This window comes from Morus notabilis, unplaced genomic scaffold (genome assembly GCF_000414095.1).
Source record: "Morus notabilis unplaced genomic scaffold, ASM41409v2 Scaffold547, whole genome shotgun sequence".
Lineage (NCBI taxonomy): Eukaryota > Viridiplantae > Streptophyta > Magnoliopsida > Rosales > Moraceae > Morus > Morus notabilis.
Window position 1 is genome coordinate 55,598 of NW_010359252.1, and position 23,581 is coordinate 79,178.

A 23,581-nucleotide genomic window follows, 5' to 3' on the forward strand; every position below is an offset into this window, starting at 1 on the left:
GAAAAACATTAAAATCACCAAGAAAGGAAAGAGCATATAACATGCAGTCCCCTAAAAGCACACAAAAACTGAAACTTCAAGCTAAAATCAGTAGTTAAACGAACGTAAAGGTAAATCAAGAAAATGGAAGAAGCCTCCACCAAAACGTAGATAAATCAAAAAAACTTGCACCAAAACCCAAATGAATGAGGACAACGGCAACCAAAATTACAAGACGGAAAGAAACCAAAAGCACAAATAAAAACGGCCAAAGAAGGCAGAAGAAAAAAACAAAAACAAAAAAAAAAACAATGCAAACCCAGACAAATAAGATAGGAAAATGCAAACCCAGATGAATAAGACAAGAAAATGCAAAAAAAACCTGCACCAAAACCCAAATGAATCAGGACAGCGTCCGCCAAAATCACAGGAAGAAAACAAACCAAAACCACAAATAAAAACCACCAAAGAAGGCACAACAAAAAAAGGAAAAAATTATCCAAAATGGCATGCATCAAAGGAGAAATGCACAGCGTCCAACCAAAGTGAGTGAGAGGAGCATCCGAAATGAAGAAATTAAAAAAAAAAAAAAAAAAGACCATACAACTCCATTTACAGAGAAATCACCGAAGGAAATGGAGAAATCGAACAAAAAAAAAGGAAGAATAAGGAAACCCAAAAACCAAAAGAGCCGACGGCTCCATTTACAGACAAATCACCAAAGAAATCAACCCGAAAATGAAAAGATGAAAGAGGCAAGGAAGGAACCACCCAATAAATAAATAAATAAAACAACAGACCCTAGAGCTCCATTTACAGAGAAATCACCGAAGAAAATGGAGAAATCGAACAAAAGAGAGGGAGAATGAGGAAACCCAAAAAACAGAAGAGGCTGGGGCTCCATTTACCGAGAAATGAGCAAAGAAATGAAACCGAAAATGGAAAAATGAATTAGGCAAGGAAGGAACCACTGAGAATGCCCCCAAACCGAAAATAAAAAAATGGAGGCAAGGCAGGGAAAAACACCAGGAGGACGGACACAGTCCTCTCTTAATCGGATGGTAGCAACTCAGCTACTCCACACTGCTCTTAGAGTCGCCTGGGAGGAGTTTAACATTTATAAAATAATAAAATGTGAGCGAAAGGCGCAGTAGGATATATTTTAAAATAATTTTATAAATAAATAAATAAATAGATAAATGGGTAAGCAAGTAAATAAATAAATAAATGAATACATAAGACATTCAGTTCTAACACAACAGCCGGAACCTCACATCATTTTTTCTCAAAGGAAATATAACTGAAAATCTCTGTATTACAGGCATCAAGTAATTTATACTATGATAAATTACTTACACAACCACGTGCACAAGCCTAATCACCCCCGGGCCGGGTTTCGGGTTCTACCCCCAAGGATGCACTCTCTACATCCTATCTAGGCCATCAACCGGTTTACCGATTCACAAGATCTCTTGTCTTAGGAAATCATTCATTAAACTTTATGAAACAGTTATAATTCTAATAGCTAAAATCAAGTTATTATTTTTAAACATGCTTTTCTTTCGTAAACATACACTTTCTTTAAAATATTTGCAAGGCCAAAACTCTTTGAAAACAGGCTCACAAAGAAAGGGTAAGGAATCCTACCTCACAAGTACTAAACCTAGCTAGTGTTACACTACTCCGGCTTTCGCTTCCTCAAAGCCCCTCAATCCGAGTCCTCAGCTAGCACTGATACAAAACCACACTTTAGGATTAAATCCTCATTCTTAAAGTAATTTTAATCTCAATTATACCATTCGATTTCCTATTAGTGTGCCATAATTCAATTACCGGTTTCACAAACCATTTCATGTTTCAAATCATCATTTTAAGGGTTTTCAATCTCAAAACATGGATTAAAGAAGCTAATCCATCCACTCTAGGTTCGCAAATGAAGCTAATTTGGGTCCTCCTCAAAAACTGAGGTCAAAACATGGTTTTTCAGTAAAATAGGGTCAAACCCAGTGTACACCCATCGACCGGTGACAGCGCAGTGCAACTGTTGGAAATGGTGTCCTAGAAGCATAAGATGTAATAGGATATTTATTATTTAATTAATAAAAGAGTTTATTCATCATTTTATGTGCATATATTTATGAATATTTTATGAATATCAAATGAAAATTCCGTGATTATTTATGTAACCTTAAACATTGTATATAAGTGTTATATACAAGAGGATAATGTTTAAGGATAATAATCAAAAAAATATTGTTCATAATGAATTTAATTAAAGTTTGGAATCTTTAATTAAAATATTATTAATACATGTCATTCCCATTTAGAATGGAACGGTGTTATCTGCACTGTTAATATGGTGAGATATTGAATGAGTGTATTTCGCATAATGAGATTATGTGGAACAGGGACACAGACACAATATGAATTTCTAATAATTTCCGTTAAGTATAGAAATTCTAATTGAGTCTACCGATGGTCATATATAGAATGATCTTAATCCTGAGTTCTTAACAAACTCCTATTTATGGATTTATGTCTTTCGATTTACTCGGTACGGATTCTGAGACCCTGAATCCTATTCCTTGTATTTTGGAGACATGATGAAGTAGGTAGCCGGGAATGTTATTATACGAGATGGAATCCATTCCTTCTTTGAATTATTTATGGAGGATTGATCTATATGCAATGACTATATCAAATGGACACTTCACAGTTTAGAAGTAATTAATGTCTATAATTTTGAGAGTGCAACTCTAAGTTTATAGTGGAGTAACTATTGGAATTAATAGAATTAATTAATTGATTAAAGTGTTTAATTAATTATTATTTCTATTGGAGCTCGGGATTATAGGTCCATTAGTCCCCACATCGTCCTTGTAATTCTACGAGACACAAAGGGCAAAATGGAAATTTTAGAATTATGGAATTCTAAAATTAAATACTCAAAAATAATTAATTGAGAATTAATTATTATTTAAATAATGTGATTATTTAAATTTGAATTTGAATCATGAACATAATTTAAATTTATCCTTTTAAATTTATTTGATAAGTTGTTCAATTTAGAATTCAAATTAATTTAAGTTTGACTTAAATTCGAATTTGAATTTGAATTAAAATTGGACTACAAGATAAAGAATGATTTTTTCTTCCTTCCCTATCTGCAATTGACGCCACACACAGGGATGGGAAACCCTAGGGTTGGCCGGCCATAAGGAGATAAGAGAAAGGAGAATTTTTGTTTGAAATTCAAATAGGAGATAGAGATTTGATTCCTTCTAGAAGTTTGACTTCTACTCTATAAATAAGATATGATAAAAAAATTGCGCGTGACAATTTTTTTGACCTACTTTTTGGGGGCTGGCTGAAATTCCCAAGAGAGAGAGAAGGAAAAATTTTTCTCCCAAAAATTCCACATCATGCATGCGTTGGTGTTTGTGAAAATTCGAGTATTTGTTCCAACCCGATTTTGTCTCGAGTGTGCCCACACATCTACGTAGATTCAAGGAATTGACGTGGAAGACTTTGGTTTTCTAAACACAAGGCTTTGGAGCAAGGAGCATTCGAGGTCAAAGAACTCAAGTTATCAACCGAGTCGGCCTCCAGGCATTTTTCTTAATTGAGTTTTTAATATATAAATTAATATGATTAATTTATTCGTGCATAAATTAATATAATCTATAGAGTATCTCAAAAGTTTTGTGAAAATTTTTGTTATACTTGATCCGGCTCCCCCACGCTTCCGCATCCGAATTCGATTCAGTTACCAACAGCAACACCACCGGTCGACCGGTGGTGTGCAATTCGGTCAACCGCGTAGGTCGACCGGTGGACTCAATGCAGTCCGATCGACCGCACAGGTCGACCTGTGAAGAATAGTAGGGCGAGGAAAACCCACAGAATCAGCCCAAAAACCTACAAATATGAGTCCAAATCGAAATATCTCAAAGGAAAGCCACTAGATTTGGGTTCTCGGTACTGAATCAAGTCCAAAGAACCCAAAATCTCCAATTTCTACCATGGTTTTACTCAAAATCCATCAAAATCCATTTCGAACCAAAATAAGTTTTTAAATCTGAAAAATTTGAGATTCAAGAGAGGTTTTTCAGAAATCTTATCTCGAATCCTTCTCTTTACGTTGAAAACTTCTTGAAATTCCTCTTTGGTTCGAGATTCAGTTGGTTTGAGACAAAAACGGGAGAGAGAGAAAGAGATAGTGAAAACGAGAGTGAAGAGAGAGAGAGAGAGGGTGCTCAACAAGGAAAAAAGAAGGAAAAAGAAAAAGAAAAGAAAAGAAAAATGGTAGGTGTCAAACATTTAAAATGACAGTCCAGAAATGTGCCCATACACACTTCTGGAAAAAATGTAAATACTGAGAATATTTAAATACCTTGAAATTATTTAAATTTACACGTCAGAAATATTTATTAATTAATAATCAATTAATTAAACCATATTAGGCACACTAATAAATCTTAATTACCTTAATTAATCCCATGCGATTAATCTCGTGCGCGGCCCTCTCGGCGCCCTAATTACCTCGTGTGCGGCCCAGCGTGATTTGTTCGCGTAGTGACGGGCCTTCATGAGTCTCGGCGCGATTTCGGCCCAGAGAGTTTCAGATCAGGAAGGATGGAGCTCGACCTAATGACGAGAGTTCGAAGGCCGAAGAATTAAATTGAAGACCTATGGATGTAACGGATGAAAATAATTATTGTAATTATTTGATTATTCAATTACATTGTAAATTTATTTATTTATTTATTCATTCGTTCAATGTGTTATAATTTAATTATTCCATGAGACCCGATCAAGTTCTATCTAAACAGCCGATTGCATATCTTATATATTATTTTTTTGATTCTTATATAATTTATGTCAATGCATATAACATGACATATTAGTTTAGGTGTGCCTCGTATGTTTATAACATGTCACGCATATTGCGCATATTTTAATTATTTATTTGATAAAATCATTTTATAAATTAAATAAAAATGATGTGCTCAACATTGACTTAATTCCATTAAATTAATTTTATAGCAAATTTTGTGAAATTAATTTTAAAAGTTAAAATTTTAAATTTCACATATCTAATAAAATAATTTGTTTATTTTATTAGAATTTGTAACATGAGATGCTTTACAAAATAAAATACATAATTTGCAAAATATTGAGTTTGAGAGGGTTGTGACAATGTTGGGAATGGTGTCTCAGAAATATGAGATGTAATAGGACATTTAGTATTTATTTAATAAAAGAGTTTATTCATTATTTTTTGTGCATATATATTAATGAATATTTTATGAATATTAGTACAAATTTCAAGATTATTTATGTGACCTTAAATATTTTATGTAAGTGTTATATGTGAGAGGATAATATTTAAGGATAATAATCAAAATGATGTTCGTAAGGAATTTAATTAAAGTTCGGTGTTATCTGTACTGTTAATATGGTGAGATATTGAATGAGTGTATTACGCATAATGATATTATGTGGAAGAGGGACACAGACACAATATGAATTTCTGATAATTTTCGTTAAGTATAGAAATTCTAATTGAGTCTACCGATGGTCATAAATAGAATGATCTTAATCCTGAGTTCTTAGCAGACTCATATTTATGAATTTGTGTCTTTTGATTTACTCGGTACGGATTCTAAGATCCTAAATCCTATTCCTTGTATTTTGGAGACATAATGAAGTAGGTAGCCAGGAATGTTATTATACGAGATGGAATGCATTCCTTCTTGAGATAGAAATAGACAAATAATTCTATCGAGGGTTGATTCGGTACTTGGACCAGTAGGTGCTCTGATTCATGAATGTGTTTTATGAATCAATGTCCATTAGAGAATCAATGGTACTCAAGGATAAAGATGTAATTAGAGAGGTTAACGGATCTCACCTAGCTCTAATTATGAATTATTTTATGGAGGATTGATCTATATGCAGTGACTACATCACATGGTACTCAAGGACGCGACTCCTCGGTGATTCCGTCGATTTCCACTTAAATCACACTTTTTCTCACTTTGGTGAATTTTTTTTCTTTTCTTTCTCTCTTGGGATGGTGCTCTCTGTTCTTTGTGCATGAAAAATGACCATTTCTCTTGCAATTTCCCTTAATGAACCGACCATCCAAAAGTAGGGACCAAACAATGCAAATTTTGACTTTTCCAAGGACCATTTTGCAAGAAAAGTTAAATTTTTTTCCTTCTCCATTAAGCTTTGGCCGGCCACCTCTTTCATCTCAGTTTCCATGTGTCAAAATCCTATCCATTCATTCTCTTGTGAGTTTTAATCTCAACCATTGATCATTTAATAATTATCCTATTTTGATTCAGCTTAATTTCCTATCTAGTGTGCGTTTTATCTGTGTTTATCGGACAGTTGGTCAACTTAGTCAACTTTAACCATTCTTGACTAACTTTTTGAGGGTGACGTTTTGGTCAACTCTTGGCCAACAAATTTTGACTCGGTCCACTTAAATCAATTGAAACCTCAATTTACGCGATTTGACCTTCCGAATCCCTTTTTTCGTCCACTTTTCGTTCTGATTGTTTCTAAAACCCTAAAATTAATGTCTTTCAACTCTTTTACATTTCTTAACCTTAATATTCACGTGTTTACCCACTTGTGGGTTTAACACAACGTTCCATACTTCTTTCTTGAACATAGTTCAAAAATTCATAACCACATCGTAGTTCAGAAATTTCTGATGTTTAACTTATAACATGCTATTTAGTACTATTATCAACAAGTACTTGTCATAAAAATATTCATGTGGATAATACAAAGGATTTCAAGAAATTTTATCTCATATAATAGTTCTGATAAATTTCACGATCATGACAGTTCCAAATTCAAATGGGAGCTAATTGATAAGCTTTATCTTGGAGATAAAGATGAGACTTCTTCTAGGAGTCTAACTACTATTCTATAAATAAGGAGATAGTAAAAACTTGTGAGACAATTTTTGACAAATTCGGATGCGGAAGCGTGGGGGTAGCGGATCGTGTATAACAAAAATTTTCACAAAACTTTTGAGATGCTCTATAGATTATATTAATTTATGCACAAATAAATTAATCACATTAATTTATTTAATAAGAACTCAATTAGGAATTATACCTAGCAGTCGATTAGGATGATAACTTGAGTTTTTTGACCAGGAACAATCCTTACTCCAAAGCTGTGTGTTTAGAAAAGCAATGTCTTCCACGTCAATTCCTAGAATCCACAAAGACGTCTGTGTGGGCACACCTGAGACAAAACGGGTTAGAATAAACACTCGAATTTCCACAAACACTAACGCATGCACGATGTGAAATTTTTTGAGAAACTTTTTCCTCTCACAACACTTTTGAAAAATTCGGCCACCCTCTAAAATTAGGAGCAAAAATTGTGTCAAAAACTGTTTTCAAAAATTGTGTCCCACAATTTTCTACTATCTCGTTATTTATAGAATAGTAGTTAGACTCCTAGAAGAAGTCTCATCTTTATCTCCAAGATAAAGCTTTTTAATTATCTCCCATTTGAATTTGGAACAAATTCTCCCTTTCTTTATCCACTAATGGCGAGCCATAGATAGGGAATTTTATCCCTGTGAAGGCGCCAACATCAGATAGGGAAGGAAGAGAAAATCAACTTTTATCCTGTAGTCCAATTTTGACTCAAATTCAAAATTCAATTTAAGTCAAACTTAAATTAATTTAAATTTTAAATTGAACAACTTATCCTTTGCTTATCACAGCATAAAGAGAAAATGAGATTCCAACTATTATGCAGATCCCTAAGCAACTCTCTCGAGATGAGATCACAAAGCTTATGCCTCTGGAATGGTTCACCAACCATGAGAAACTACACCAGAACCATAAGCCCATCCATACAGCTGACCCAACTTTCATCCGGTTTGAAGATGGACAGGTGAAAACTGTCTTTAAACCCCCTGCCGAAAGTTCCAACACAACTCCGTCCATGATGATCAGACTAGTCACTACAGAAGAAGAAATCCCTGTTGCCTATTTTGCAGCATATGGGTCTAAAATCTTCACAGATAAAGTCGATGGTCATTTCATGTGGGATACTGATCCCTCTATGTGTGACCCAGACTGCGACTGCTAGATGGACCTCGAAGAAGATGATCGCCCAAGTAGCAGAAGGAGAAAAAGAAAGGTGCTTGCACACCCCAACCTCAGACAACCAACCTGCCGAAAGTTCCAACACAACTCCGTCCATGATGATCAAACTAGTCACTACAGAAGAAGAAATCCCTGTTGCCTATTTTGCAGCATATGGGTCTAAAATCTTCACAGACAAAGTCGACAGTCATTTCATGTGGGATACTGATCCCTCTATGTGTGACCCAGACTGTAACTGCTGGATGGACCTCGAAGAAGATGATCGCCCGAGTAGCAGAAGGAGAAAAAAGAAAGGTGCTTGCACACCCCAACCTCAGACGACCATAAGGCAACCTTCACATATGTGATCTAAAATTTAAATTTAAATTTAAATAATCACATTATTTAAATGATAATTAATTCTCAATTAATTATCCTTGAGTATTTAATTTTAGAATTCCATAATTCTAAAATTCTCTTTTTGTCCTTTAGTGTCTTGTAGAATTACAAGGACGACGCGGGGACTCATTGACCTATAATTTCGAGCTCCAATAAAATTAATAATTAATTAAAAACTTTAAATAATTAATTAATCTTATTAATTCCAATAGTTACTCTACTATAAACTTGGAATTGCACTCTCGTAATTATAGATATAAATTACTTCTAAATCGTGAAGTGTCCATGTGATATAGTCATTGCTCATACATTAATCCTCCATAAATAATTCATAATTATAGTTAGGTAAAATCCGTTAACCTCTCTAATTATATCTTTATCCTTAAATATCATTGATTCTCTAACGAGCAGTGATTCATAAAACACATTCATGAATTGGAACTCTTAGTGGTCCAAGTACCGAATCAACCCTCAAGAGAATTATTTATCTGCTTCTCTTTCAATAATGAATGGATTACATCTCATATAATAACATTCCCGGCTACCTACCTCATCATGTCTCCAAAATACAAGGAATGGGATTCAGGATCTCAGAATTCGTACCGAGTAAATCAAAAGACATAAATCCATAAATAGGAGCATGTTAAGAACTCAGGATTAAGATCATTCTATATATGACCATCGGTATATTCAATTAGAATTTCTATACTTAACAGAATTTATCAGAAATTCATATTGTGTATGTGTCCATGTTCCACATAATCCCATTATGCGAAATACACTCATTCAATATCTCACCATATTAACAATGCAGATAACACTGTTCCATTATAAATGGGAATGACATGTATTAATAATGTTTTAATTAAAGATTTTGAACTTTAATTAAATTCATTATGAACATTATTTTTTATTATTATCCTTAAACATTATCCTCTCGCATATAATACTTATATACAACGTTTAAGGTCACATAAATAATTATGAAATTTTCATTGATATTCATAAAATATTCATAAATATATGCACATAAAATAATTAATAAACTCTTTTATTAAATAAATAATAAATATCATATTACATCTCATGCTTCTAGGACACTATTTGTTCCAAATTCAAATGGGAGATAATTGATAAGCTTTATCTTAGAGATAAAGATGAGACGTCTTCTAAGAGTCTAACTACTATTCTATAAATAAGGTGATAGTAGAAAATTGTGAGACACAATTTTTGAGACAATTTTTGACACAATTTTTGCTCCTAATTTTATTGAATGGCCAATTTTCACAAGTGTTGTGAGAGGAAAAATTTTGTCTAAAAATTTCATGTCGTGCATGCGTTGGTGTTCGTGGAAATTCTTGAATATTTTTGTTAACCCATTTTGTTTCAGGTGTGCCCACACACACGTCTTTGTAGATTCAAGGAATTGACGAGGAAGGCTTAGGTTTTCTAAACAAAGCATTGGAGTGAGGATTGTTCAAGGTCAAAGAATTCAAGTTATCATCATAATCGGTCGCTATGTATAATTCCTATTTGAGTTCTTAATTAATAAATTAATGTGATCAATTTATTCGTGCATAAATTAATATAATTTATAGAGTATCTCAAAGGTTTTATGAAAATTTTTATTATGAACGATCCGCTACCCCCACGCTTCTGCATCCGAATTCGATTCGGTAACCAAGTGTATTTCCACATACTTCCGGGGTGAAATTATAAATACTAAAAGTAAGTTTAAAATTTCTTGATTAATTAAGAAAATCAAATTAGGCACACTAATAAACCACAATTAGCATAATTAAACATGATTAATTCTTAAGGGCGTTACAACTCTACCCCCCTTAAGAAATTTCATCCCCGAAATTGAAACTTACCTCAAGATATGAACAGATGCGGATATCGTTTCTGCATCATTGTTTTCAATTCCCACGTTGCTTCCTCAATGCCATGGTGTTGCCACAACACCTTTACTAACGGTATCTCATGATGACGTATGCTCTTCACTTTCTGATCAAGAATCTGAACTGGCGCTTCCTTGTAAGTCGTGTCATACTGGATCGGCACGTCATACCATTGCACAATGGCTTTCGGGTCAGGCTGACACTTATGAAGCATAGAAACGTGGAATATGTTGTGCACGTGAGACAATTCTTGAGGAAGGTCAAGGCGGTAGGCAACGACACCGACTCGTTGTGTGATCTAATACGGTCCTATTATTGTGTTTGTTGTTGGCGTGCAGATTCGGTACTTGAGTGATTGTTGTTATTATTATTGAATTAACTAGGAATGAAGTACCAGATAGTTGTGTGTTGACAAACTAACACTTTTGTTGTAGTTGGATCTCGTGATGCCGATTATGTAGGCTGCATAAATGATAAAAAGAGAAGCTACTTTGTTGAAAAGTGTCAAATAGACACTCATAGCGTCCTTGACTGTGATGCAGCGTATGTGGCGTATCATGAGGCTATTTCTGTGATGTGATTGTGAAACATTGTTTCAGCATTAGGAGTAGTTCACTCCATTTCTAGACTGGCTAAAACTGTGTTGTGAAAGTTTCATAATAGTATATTTCTCTTAGAACACTAGGAGCATTGTTCGCTCAAGCATAATGATATTGTGTTCTATTTTGTAAAGAAAAATTGTAAAATGCCTCATGTTATTGAAAACACGCCTATAAACATGTTGGCAGTTCCACTAGAGGCTTACCTATTAGGTGTTTTAAGAACACACATCCCACTCGGGACTGTAAGGAGCCTGTAGTTGTATTGAGTTAGTGGGAGCTACTGTCATTTGTGTGTGACATGCATATTTATGGATCTTGTCACTTTGTATGTGATATTGTGTTAGACACATTTTTAGTTGATAATGTGACAGGAAAAAATGCGACATTCGGTAGTTTTCGATCCATATATTAAGTTGTCACCATGCTTTGATGAATCTCTAGAGCCTAATTATGTATAATGATTGTATCCTATCGATACATTATTATGCATGATTGTTTTGGGGTTGTGTTTATTATGTGAGATTCTTAGTTGATGCTTATGTTGTGATGCGTGAATGTTTGTTGTATGATTATGACGTCCAAGTGGGAGACTCTTGGAATATTTTTATGTGGACCCCAGTGCCAAAGAGGCTCCCGTACTATGACAGGCTCGGGGGAAAGCTCAATCGCATATGTACGCGGCCTTACCCCCCAAAGGAGAGGCTATTTTTGGGATTCGAACCTTGGACCCCGGGTGCAAACGCAAGCGCTCCCACCACGTTGCCAAGGCCCGCCTTCAAAAAATAAACTAACCTGATTTGAAAAGCTCGATGATTTTGCGATCTCTTAGCGACCGCAACATCCAATCGTGACGGCGAACCAGAGAACAACGACGGTGATGGCGATGTTGGAAGCAAACGAGAACGGCGACGGTGCATGACGGGCTTCCCATGCGACAGCAATGACTTCAACTGCGACAGCGATGATTGGAAGAATGGCCAGAGAGAAGGACAGGATGATAGAGGGAAGGAGCGGGGAGAGAGAGAGGAGGGTGGCAGGGAGAGAGAAATGTTAGAGAGAGAGCGCGCTCTTTAGGGTTTGAATTTATCACAAGAAAATATGTGTGATCAAAATATCTTAGGTATTTTAAAATAGTACTTTTAATTAGTCTCATAACTTTAGGGGTAGGATATATAATTCTCTCATTTTAAAAACGTTTAGGAATAGAAAAGGACACAATTAGACTTAGAGAAGAACAAATATGTGACCTTAAAGTATACCATCTAGAAATAAACTTAGTTTTCTAAACTTTTAGGAAATTAGTAAAAACTAATTAGATAATTAATTAACTAATTATGTTGATTAATTAATAAATTTGGTAGAAAGTAAGTGTCAAATAAATCGAAACTATCTAAAAAATTAACAAAATTTAATTACGTAAATAAAAAAAAGTTAACTTATTAGTTAATTAATAGAAGTTTAATGAATGTGACTTATATGGAGAGTTAATTAATTAATTAATTAATTAAGGATGAAAGAAGGATAATTAGTTAATAAAGGGCAATTAAATCAAGTCGGTTAATGAAACCTTAACAAGGATTAACTAATTAATCAAATAAAATTTATTAGTTAATCCAAATGTAAAAAATAAATTAAGGGAATTGTTAGTTAACTGATTAGTAAACCTAATTACTTAATTTACTTAGAAAATGTAATTAAATTATAGAGAAGAATTATTAATTAGATTAATTAATCCTAAGAATACCAACGAGACTAAATTCACAAGACTTAGTTAAATCAAGTCAAAATCTCAAAAATAAACTGACGGTCGATGGTTGATACTAAATTGAATACAGAATCACCATGTTACGAGGAAAGTTTGTTGTGGGTAATTGCAGACACCCAGGTGAGTACAAACCTCACAGAGAGCATGAATTGTTTTAAAATGCTATGTTTGAGAAATTGCTTGCTTGTTTGCATTGCACATATTATGTGTTTGTGATTGATGAGTATAATGAAATGTGTGTTCTTTAAAATATTTTACAAAATTATACTTTAGTGACATAAATAATGCATATGATGTGAATATTATATCGCTTCTTGATAAAGTATGTTATAATGATTATATTGTGACATGATCAGAATCACATGTTCACCTAAATAAGAGGTTATGGTAATGATGAAAAGTTAAGTGTTGTACCAACCTCTAACATGAGTACATGAGGATCTTTCCTTGGGCTCATGGGATGGGAGGTAATAAATATTTAATTATGACCCTGGGGTAGTTGGACTAAATGTTTGGGTCGCTCCCCCACTCCCATTGGTCTAGTGCACATACATACGAGCACAAGCTCCTAATGATAATAAAATACATTTCCATAAGTTAAGCATAAATGGTCAGGCATTTCTACATGTGTTTTGTATGCAAAATATTTTGTGAGGATATTTGTACTTGCTGAGTTTTGGGCCATAAGTTGTTAATGCTATAGGTAAACAACCTACGACTCAGTGATGGACTTGGCAGAGGACGTGTACGGTGGAGTTTGGATTCGGATACCACCATGCAAAGAATTCCGCAAAATTATTTTTGAATTTAAATTCTGAAGTTATGGTTTCATATATTTAGATTCCGATTAAGTATGGTGTAGAAGAATGGATTTGAATGACTATGTCTCTATATTATATGCTTGGAGACTTTACTAGTATATATGTTCGATTATGTTAAGTTGAAGAGCAGGTTGAAACTATTTATTACATTATCTAACGTTTCTTATATTTAGGTGTTGAACCAGTATTGATGATTAAATTAAGTAAATTCTGAAACTTGTATGTTTAAAGGATTTAGTATTTTAAATGAAGTTTTCAAAAAATGTATATATATATTTTTGAAATTTTAGTAACTATAAGTTCATGGATAATAACGGCTCGGGAAGTTGGGTTGTTACAATCCCATCAGGTGGGCTCTAGTGCATGTGTCTGATGGAAATGAATCATCGTTTGGCCAAAAAGCATTTTTCATTTCCAATTGTGCATAATGGCCCTGAAAGTAGCTATTTTTTTTCTTTGATAAGTAGAAATACAACGAGGCCGTGTTTGATAGCTTATATTGTATTGTATTGTTATAATATAGTATGGTGTTTGGTGTTATGAAGTATAATATAAGCAAAAATGTAAAATTTTAAAAATTCAAGGGTCAAAATGTAATTTTAAAAAATTTGGGGTCAATATAATTTTATAAAAATTTTAAGGTCAAATGTAAGTTTGCAAAAGTGTTGGGGTTAAAATGTAAGTTTGCAAAAAATAAAAAAGGGGTCAAAATATAATTTTTTAAAAAATATAAATTTGCATTGTACCCCCTCAATTTTTAAACAATTGTAGGCTCATGTATCATAAATTAGCTATAAAATAATACAATACAATATGTCAAAAATAAACCGTATTTAATAATACGACATGAACTATATTAGTCTATGTAATGTGATGATCACATCAAACATAATATTATGCTTCGTTCACTTCACGGATTCGAGTTTTTAATTCAAGCTGAGATGTGACATTTTCTGAGAGCTTTTCACTGTAGCAGAAAAAGTTAGATGTGATCTTTTCTAAGAACTTTTTACTGTAAAAACCTAAAATTGAAAACTCGAATCGGTAAAATAAACGAGATCTTATTGTATTATTATACAGCACGGTGCTCTAATACAATCAAACAGACATACCCCTAGTGAATGTTGTTAACGTTAAGAAAGAACGCCTTCTTTAGGTCACACTTCAAATTTTTTTCTCTTCCTTCAAAATAGAGCACAAGTGACGTGTCATTTTTCATCAAAATTTTAGCAATTGTCCCCGGTATAGGAAGATAGGAATAATTTTTTAAAATGAAAAATTTAAAGGATAATTTATCCATTTTTTCACTCATCGAAACATAAAGAACTAGGTACGCCGTGATTCTACATACAGATCAGAAACGTAAATAACCGATAAGCAAGCTAAATTTAATGTGAATTTTTTATTAGGTCGCATGTATTAGATTGATTCAAGTTTTTTTTTGCATCAAAATCTTTCATTGGCTTTGATCTTGTTGAGTGCCCCCACTTACTGCCAATCAGGGAAAAAAATGGTGTGCTAAACACTAGCAAATTTGGCATTCAAATATGCAGAGTTATGATTGAAGGGGAAAAAATAAAAAAAATAAAAGCCCACCAACAACAACAAAATACACAAACAGACAAACACCCTCATCTCTATCCAATTTAGAGCTGGTGGGGCGGGTGGGGAACTCAAAACCTCCGGTACATAAGCAGATTGTTTATTGTGTATTTTTTTTTAATTAAGCATCTTGGGTTTTCTTTCTCCTCTCAATAACTCGTATCAACTTTTTTTCTTTCCTTCTCTTGCGTTCAGCATTCTCACTAGGAGTGTGACAGATATAAGGAGCCGTTGAGACCAATTTCTACCTACAGTTTACCTAATTGATCCCTCGGGAATGGTAGACACGGTGCAGACACCGGCTAATGTCGTGAATGGAATATCCTTGTAGCAAGCAACCAGATGTGAGTTAGTATGCAAGTCTACTTGCAATGTTTCCCACACTTTCTTCTTAGGGTTCAAAACATCATCAGGCTGCCCTGCAAAGCCCGGAAACGAAACTCTCTCTCCAACATATGCAGATTTTGGTGGCTCAACCAATTCCACCTGAGAACGGAAACCATCAGTGAAATTAGTTCAACAAAAAATAACACAACAAAGATTCGATTTGAACAACTTTGCAGAATTCTTTCAAATTAAGAAAACACTGTTTTATGCACACATTTTTCATGAAATATATTGTGTTTTCCAACAAATGAAGAAACAGACAATGAAAAAATGCATCCACAAAAGTCCTTTCATTTTCTGACTGAAAAGCTTCGGTTTAGAGATTGGTTAAATGGCATGTCAAAGAAACAAAAAGTAGCTCAGCACAATACAAGCTGCCAAGATCAGTGTCAAGAATAATGTGGTCACTTACCTTGGTGTGGTCACTGTTGGAAGCAGCAAGAACCATTGCTTGTGATTTAATACCCCGCATGGTCGCAGGCTTCAGGTTGCATAGAACACAGACCTTCCGATTCTGCCAAATAAAATTTTAGGTGAATTAACAACAGATAGCTTCCTGACAAGTCCACTAAAAAATAGAAATAATTTCTCTCCAGACACTAATTTGGATTAGATTCCCAATTCAAATTGCACCACATGGTTCGAAACCCATGAACCAAACACTACATAGGTATCATCATTGAAAGGCCTGTAAAAGTAAAAAACAATACCTGCATTTCTTCTAGAGGTATGTACTTGACAAGTCCACTAACGACAGTTCTGGGTTGTCCTTCACCTACATCAATCTCTTCTACGTACAATGAATCAGCATCTGGATGCTTTTGAGCTCTTGTGATCAGGCCGACACGGATATCCAGTCTTGAGATTGAAATTTCTGGTTCAGTTGCAGATTTTGCTGACTTTTCAGATTTAATTGATTTTTCAGATTTTGTTGACTTTTGTTTCTTTCCACTGTTGTCTGTTATGAAGAACCTATGTATCTTAGACACGGATTTCCAACGCTTCCAACACGCATAAAAGAACTAGCATTAGCTTAACAAGATGAAAATTGGAAACTCAAGTAACCTGAAACTTTTATGTTCTTCAGTTGCTCGGCCACCTTCTCTGCTTCAGCCTCAGCTCTCTCAATTCTATCAGCTTGACTTCCAGCAAATCTCTTCCTGAAAGATTCTACTTCTTCATCTTTCTGTGAACAATAAGATGAGCAAAATAAGAATTTACTAAGATAGAATGGGTTGAGGCAGCCAGATCGTATCTAATAACAAGAAGAAGAAGAAGATTTGCTTGACATACCAATTCCTTAAACAAGGGTTCTGGTTTCCCAATTTTGTGACCAGAAGGTACGATCAGCCACGGTCGCTTAGCCCTATCAATATCTCCTTTTCCGTCAGCAAGTGAAAGTTGTTCAGGAGACAAATTAAGCTGCTTGAATACCTTAAATCAAGAAGAAGGAATCCTTAGCGTCCAGCCATATTAAAGCAATTGGATTAATTACAAAAACTCCCCCTGAACTTTACCCCTTGTAACACTTTGCCCCCGAATCTTTGAAACATAACATCCATTCCCCCTGAACAATGAAATCTTAACAAAAAATCCCATCCGTTAGATTTTTTTAATGGACATTGATATTTAATTTGTTATTTTGGGGTGTTTTGGTAGCTCTATGATTTAAAATTTAGTTTGAATTTAAAACTAATTTAAATTTGAACTTTTAATTACAATACATCCATTATTGATTGAATGTAATTTAAAAATTTTATGAATCTTTTTTTTTTAGTAGAATAAAAAAATTTATTAAGTTTTTTTGAATATTTAAATTAGTTTAAATTCAGATTCAATTTTAAACCACAAATTATCAAAATAGCAAAATAAATGTCAATTTCAATTAAAAACCTAACGGATGGGTTTTTTTTTCCTAACATTTCATTGTTCAAAGGGAACAGATGTTACGTGTTAAAGATTAGGGAGTAAATTGTTATAAGGGGTATAATTCAGGGGGAAGTTTTGTAATTAATCCTAAAACAATCTATCATGATCACACAATGAGAAGTGTTGCCACATAGAAATCTGCTGCCAAGATTTATTACCTCAAGAGAAAAGGATGGAATAAAAGGTTCTAAGAGACATGCAAGAATATGTACTAGCCCCACCGAAGTTTTCATAACAATCGAACAGCGTGGTTTATCCTCCTTGAATAGCTTCCAAAATTGGCTTTCCTGCAAAAACATTTTAATTTTTAGGCGCCCCTTAAAGCAGCAACTGAAAATTGGCTTCATATATAGACTAACTTGAACAAATCAAACATCTATTGAATGCATAAATAATAATAGAAGGTGCATCAACACAATTAGAAATGTTCCAAGCGTACTTGCAGATACGCATTTCCCTCGCTAGAAATACTCATTGCAGTTTTCAATCCTTGCTTTAGTTTAACCTATGAAAATTGCAAACAAAATGTTATGTCAGTGTAAAAAGATATGTGGAGAAAGAGGAAGCTTCATGTTACATGAACAAGTTAAATGGTGCCTCAATTACCTTCTCCATGGCTTCAACATATTGCTCCACATATTTACCAACCCTCTCGGCTAATTTCTCAGTCACCGGGTCAGATACATCATTTGGAGCATCAGGTATCGTGGAGTCATATCCTTGACCTGCATAATGAATATTCAGTTTAAATTGCTGCAGAGCGTCACAACTGTAGCGTCTCTTTGGCCCACAAACAAAAGGCCCTAAAGTGAAAAAAGCGAATAGAAAATAATTGAAAATTTCTTTAAATACTCCAAAAGGTTTCAGTTTTATATAAGAAATATGATTCACGCGAGCACTCTTTCTATACGTAATTTTTTTTTCTATATAAATGAAGGGCGTCTAAAAAAGGAGATTCTGAGAAAAAGGCATGACTCAAAACTTATATCAACAATAGCAGCATCAAGCTAAATCAACACGGTTTACAACTTAAGACATATATCTAAATAAATAAAGGAGATAAAGTGATGAACTGAAGGTAAGAACTTGAGAACTTGGTTATAATCTGCCCAACTCTGCACCCGTGATCAATCTGCCCAACTCTGCACCCATGATCAATAGTTCTTATGCAAAAGGGTCATGAAAACAGATCCTAGAGACAACAAATTCCAACTAACCTGAAGGTTTAGCAATAAAACTCAAAACTCGATTTATGAAGTTTCCCAAGTTATTGAGCAACTCGCTGTTCAGTTTTGCTTGCAGATCTGCCCATGTAAATAATGTGTCTGAAACCTAATTTAGGAACCAATTGAACAGATCAGTTAAGATATGAAGAAAGAAATAAGGATAGAACAATTCTACAAACGAATAAACATAAAATATTCATCAATGAGATTACCTCAGGCCTATTGGTAAGCAAGTAATATCTCCAAACTTCCACAGGAATGTTTGTATCTTTTGCATCGTTACCAAAAACGCCTATGCCTTTACTCTTAGAAAACTTTCCTGGAAATTAATAGAAAAGCAATATATAAACATCAAGATGTTGATATAAGAACATCTTGCAAGAGAAGTTCATCAAACTTATCCATTCAATTTCACATGATAGATAGCCATGAGTGCGGATGGACTGACCTGCTTCATAATTCAAGTATTCGGTAACACTGATTGTCTTCATCAATGTCCAATTTTCACCAGTTCCAAGAAGAGTTGATGGAAACATCACCTGAAATTGCAATATACTTAAACAGCTCAATGATTTAGTTGACAAACACGCAAAAGTGTAATCATGAATCTGGGGCTGAAAAGTCCAAGCTGCTCTTGCATTGATAACTAGGGGACATGGAGCAAATAATTGCATCATTTAGAGGAAGGGGCATTTGAAATATTAAACACAAGAAGAACAGTAGGAATCCAAAAGGGAATACATCAAGCCAAGAGTTGGAAATAAAGTAATTGAGGACCGAAACAAATCTAAGTTATTAAGCCATGTTTTCAAGAAGGCTAGTTGCACGCTAATCGAATAAGTTAAAACCTAGCCTCATCTAGACTTACCGTATAAGTTAAAACCTAGCCTCATCTAGACTTACCGAATAAGTTAAAACCTAGCCGCATCTAGACTGACCAGAAAAATACAAGTACGACACTACAGCTTGCCCTCGTCTACAAATGTAAAATTTATATGAAACTATAGTAGCTTATCATGTTATTATCAAAGGCAAACCTTCTGTTTACGAGAATTTTCAAGAGGCTTTACATAACGAAAAATACAAATAAAATTTGAGAGGAAAAAAGAACAATTACACAGATCTATACATGAATGAATGCAATAAAAATTAAATTAGCACTAAGATTTGAAAGAAATATCTCTCAGCTGGAGGAAGAATATGTAATTCAACAAAACAAGAAAAAGCATATCCCCAAAGAAGCAACTTGGTCGTTGCCTTAACACATATTTTGAAGAATTAACACTCACTGTATGGAACGGCACATTATCCTTGCCCATGAACTGAAACAATTCAACCTCTTCAGGATTCTTCCACCACTTTTCCCACTCGGGTGTATAGCATGAAGTGATTGACACATACCCAATAGGCGCATCAAACCAAACATAGAATACCTGCCCATCTCTCATGGTGGAACAAAATTTATATGATTTTTATTAGCCAACTGAAAAGAAATGAAAACGCCAAGTAGCGCAAACGAAGATTTATATGATTAATTACTAACCTTGTCTCTAAACTTATCATGCGGAACGGGAACTCCCCACTTCAAATCCCTAGTAATGCATCGTTGTTTAAGCCCTTCTTTAAGCCAAGCATTTGTAGCTTGAATGGCATTCTGGCTCCAAGACCCAGCCACTGACGTTTTGTTGATATATTCAACCAATTTGTCTTTCAACAAAGGGAGCTCAAGAAACAAGTGGTTTGTATCACGAATATGTGGAGTTGTCCCACAAACCTGCGTGCAAGTAGTGGTGTGAGAAACAGAACATGCCTATATTTGCTAGGTTGTAGAAACATGTTACTTTTTCTTTTTATACAAATACGGGATTGAACTCGCAACCCCCCAAACCCCACCCCACGCAAACCCTCCCCGGTGCCACTAGACCAAACGGTCTTAGGCCTGTAGAAACATGTTACTTAAACAACAATCTTTTTTTATTAATTACCCTAATTTTTTTTCCCAAGGAACCATAAAAAATTTGGAGACTGTGTAACGGGCTTGTTGCAGAGAAAAAGACAGAGATATGGTTCTTAACACGAATTCAATTACCTGGGCACTCAAAACGTCAATATAAGAATCAATTAAACAAATCCAAACCATATGATATGACAATCTAAAATATATAAGTAAAATAACTAAATGGCCCTTTTTTGAAAGCTTACTGGAAGCTTCTTTTGGCTTCCTGAGTCTAAAAGTTGCTTCTAGAAGTGTTTGGATAATATGACAAAAAAGTTGTAGCTCTCCATAAGAGCCTCGCATCAAAGCCACAAAATGTGGATTCTTAAAAAAGTTCCTTTGAATGGACTTTGAAACTTGTATAAGAGTTTCAGTGAGATATAATAAACTTTATTCTCACAATTTTATTGCTTGTTAGAAAATTTGAAAATCATTTTGACCTATTAAGCTATCTTAAAAATGCGCTTCCAAACACTAACTGAAAAGTGACAGCTTTGGCTTCTCTTCTTCTATTAACCAAAAGCCAAAGCTCTTCCAAACAAGCCCGAAGTCTAAGGCTAGAAGCAATACAGAAAAGAAATAATATACCTTGCACCTAGGATCCGTCAATTCTGTTGGATTCAAAAGCTTCCCACAATTTTCACATTGATCTCCTCTAGCAGAATCATAACCGCACCCCGGAGTCGGGCAGGAACCCTCCACAAGGCGATCAGCCAAGAACCTTTTGCATGTGTCGCAATAAAGCTGAAACATAGCAAGAACTTATGTCAAAATTGCAGCTATAAAACGCACTAGACGTTTCTGGCCACACGTACACGTTCAGACACAAAATCATAGAATCTACTGGCCCTTTGAGGTAATCTAAACATGCCCAAGTTAGGACTAAATCCAGAAATGACCATGTACCTGCTGCATTGTGTTCTCTGAGAGCCAATTGTTATCCAGCAGCTTCTTGAAGATTGCTTGGCAAACCTCGGTCTGTTGCGGGGCTGATGTACGCCCAAACTCATCAAAGCTTATATTAAACCACTTATAAACATCTCTATGAATTGCGTGGTACCTATAACAATTAAAAGCCCAAATTAAGATTAAAAAAAAAAAAAAACTCTAAAATAATAACATAACCCTCCATAAATCTATCTAAAAAAACCTCCATAAATCACAGAAGCGTCATCAAAGTTTATGTTAAACCACTTATAAACCTCTTTATAAATTGCACGATACCTTTAAAATCCCCCACAACTAAAGTTTAAAAAAAAAAATCTCTAAACAATAAGATGACGATGCATAAAGCACAGAAGCATCATCAAAGCTTAGAATAAACCATTTATAAACCTCCATGAATTGCACGGTAACTACAAAAAATAAAAAAACCCGAAACAAAATTTTTTTTAAAAATCTTTAAAATAAGAACATAAAACCCTCCATAAATTCCAAAACCAACCCGTCTCATAATTCACGCTATGAATTATTTTCAGGTATAAAAATTCAAAAATGAGAATAATTACTTATCGCAAATCTCTTTGGTACTACATTTCTCTTCCATGGCTTTGGTCTCGGTGGCCGTGCCGTACTCATCGGTTCCACAGATGTAAATCGCATTGTAACCCCGTAAACGACAGTATCTTGCAAACACATCGGCGCTCAACACACCTACCCAAAAAAATCCAAAAAAAGGGGTCAAAAATTCGTTTCTTTTCCATTTCTTAAAATGGCTCACTCAGGCAAAACCTCAAACAGTTGGAATGCATGAGAAGAAGGAGAAAGAGAATAATTACATCCGATGATGTTGCCGAGGTGAGGAACGTTGTTGACGTAGGGCAAGGCGCTGGTGATGAGGATGTTTCTTTGTCCCGGGATGGGAAGCTTCGGGACCTTTCGATCTGCAAGGTTTGATTCCGAATTGGAGACGTCACCCATGACGGTTTGCAGTCTTCCAGCTAGAGAGAGAAAGAGGAGAGAGGGAGAGAAAGAGACGGAGTTCGGCGGAGAAGAAGAAGAAGAAGAGTAAGGTGTGGTGGCGGAGTAGGGCAAGACTTTTGCAGGAGAAATAGGCTTTTTGTTGGGGTTTGCTTTTTTACCGTTTTGGACAAGTGGTGTGCGTTTGCGCGACGCGTTTGTAATGAGAGTGAGAATTCACAAACACTTGACTTTTTTACTTTTCTAGGTGCATACGCATATTTTAAGAAGAATTTTATATCGGTTTACTTTATCCCGTTCATTTCTCCGATTCGAGTTTAGAATTCGAGTTTTACTACAGTAAAAAGCTCTCAGAAACAGTCACATCTAACTTTTTTACTACAGTAAAAAACTCACACACAAAATCACATCTCAACTCGAATTACAAACTCGAATCAGCGAAATAAATGGGCCTTATTGATTCGAGTTTTTAATTTGAATTGAGATGTAATTTTATATAATAATTTTTTATCATAATAAAAAATTAAATGTGATTATTTTTTAAAACTTTTTACTGTAATAAAACTTAAATTCTAAACTCAAATTGTTTAAATAAACGAGACCTATATTAGTATCAAGTTTGTAATTGTCTTTTTTAGTATCATGTATTTATAGTAATTTTAAATTAATATCTTGATATTTTATAAAATAAAAAAAATAAAAAAAAAACTTTAATATTTTAAGATTATTTTTTAATATGTAAAATGTCAAATTTACTCTTCTCATTATTTTATAAAAAATTAATAAATTTTGAAAAAAAAATTTTAATTTAAAGCATTATTTTTATTTTTAATTTTTAAATGTTTAAAAAAAATTTCAGAATTTTTCTAAATTCATTATTAGTTTTTTAATTAATTAATGAGAATGGTAATTTTGACATTATACA

At 34.2% G+C, this 23,581-nt stretch overlaps 1 protein-coding gene across 1 annotated transcript; it reads right to left on the reverse strand.

Annotated features, from left to right (window-relative positions):
• Positions 1–15,110: 15,110 nt before the first annotated feature.
• On the reverse strand, positions 15,111–22,777 carry LOC21387357 (probable methionine--tRNA ligase). Its single transcript, XM_024162896.1, has 17 exons — positions 22,515–22,777; positions 22,245–22,389; positions 21,643–21,796; positions 21,325–21,480; positions 20,284–20,514; positions 20,030–20,173; positions 19,189–19,279; positions 18,953–19,059; positions 18,732–18,846; positions 18,121–18,239; positions 17,954–18,019; positions 17,673–17,801; positions 16,879–17,019; positions 16,651–16,771; positions 16,296–16,543; positions 15,998–16,099; positions 15,111–15,684 (listed from the first exon to the last, which is right to left on the reverse strand). The coding sequence occupies exons 1-17, from the start codon at positions 22,654–22,656 to the stop codon at positions 15,454–15,456; spliced, it is 2,442 nt and encodes an 813-aa protein (XP_024018664.1). The 5' UTR covers positions 22,657–22,777; the 3' UTR covers positions 15,111–15,453.
• Positions 22,778–23,581: the final 804 nt, after the last annotated feature.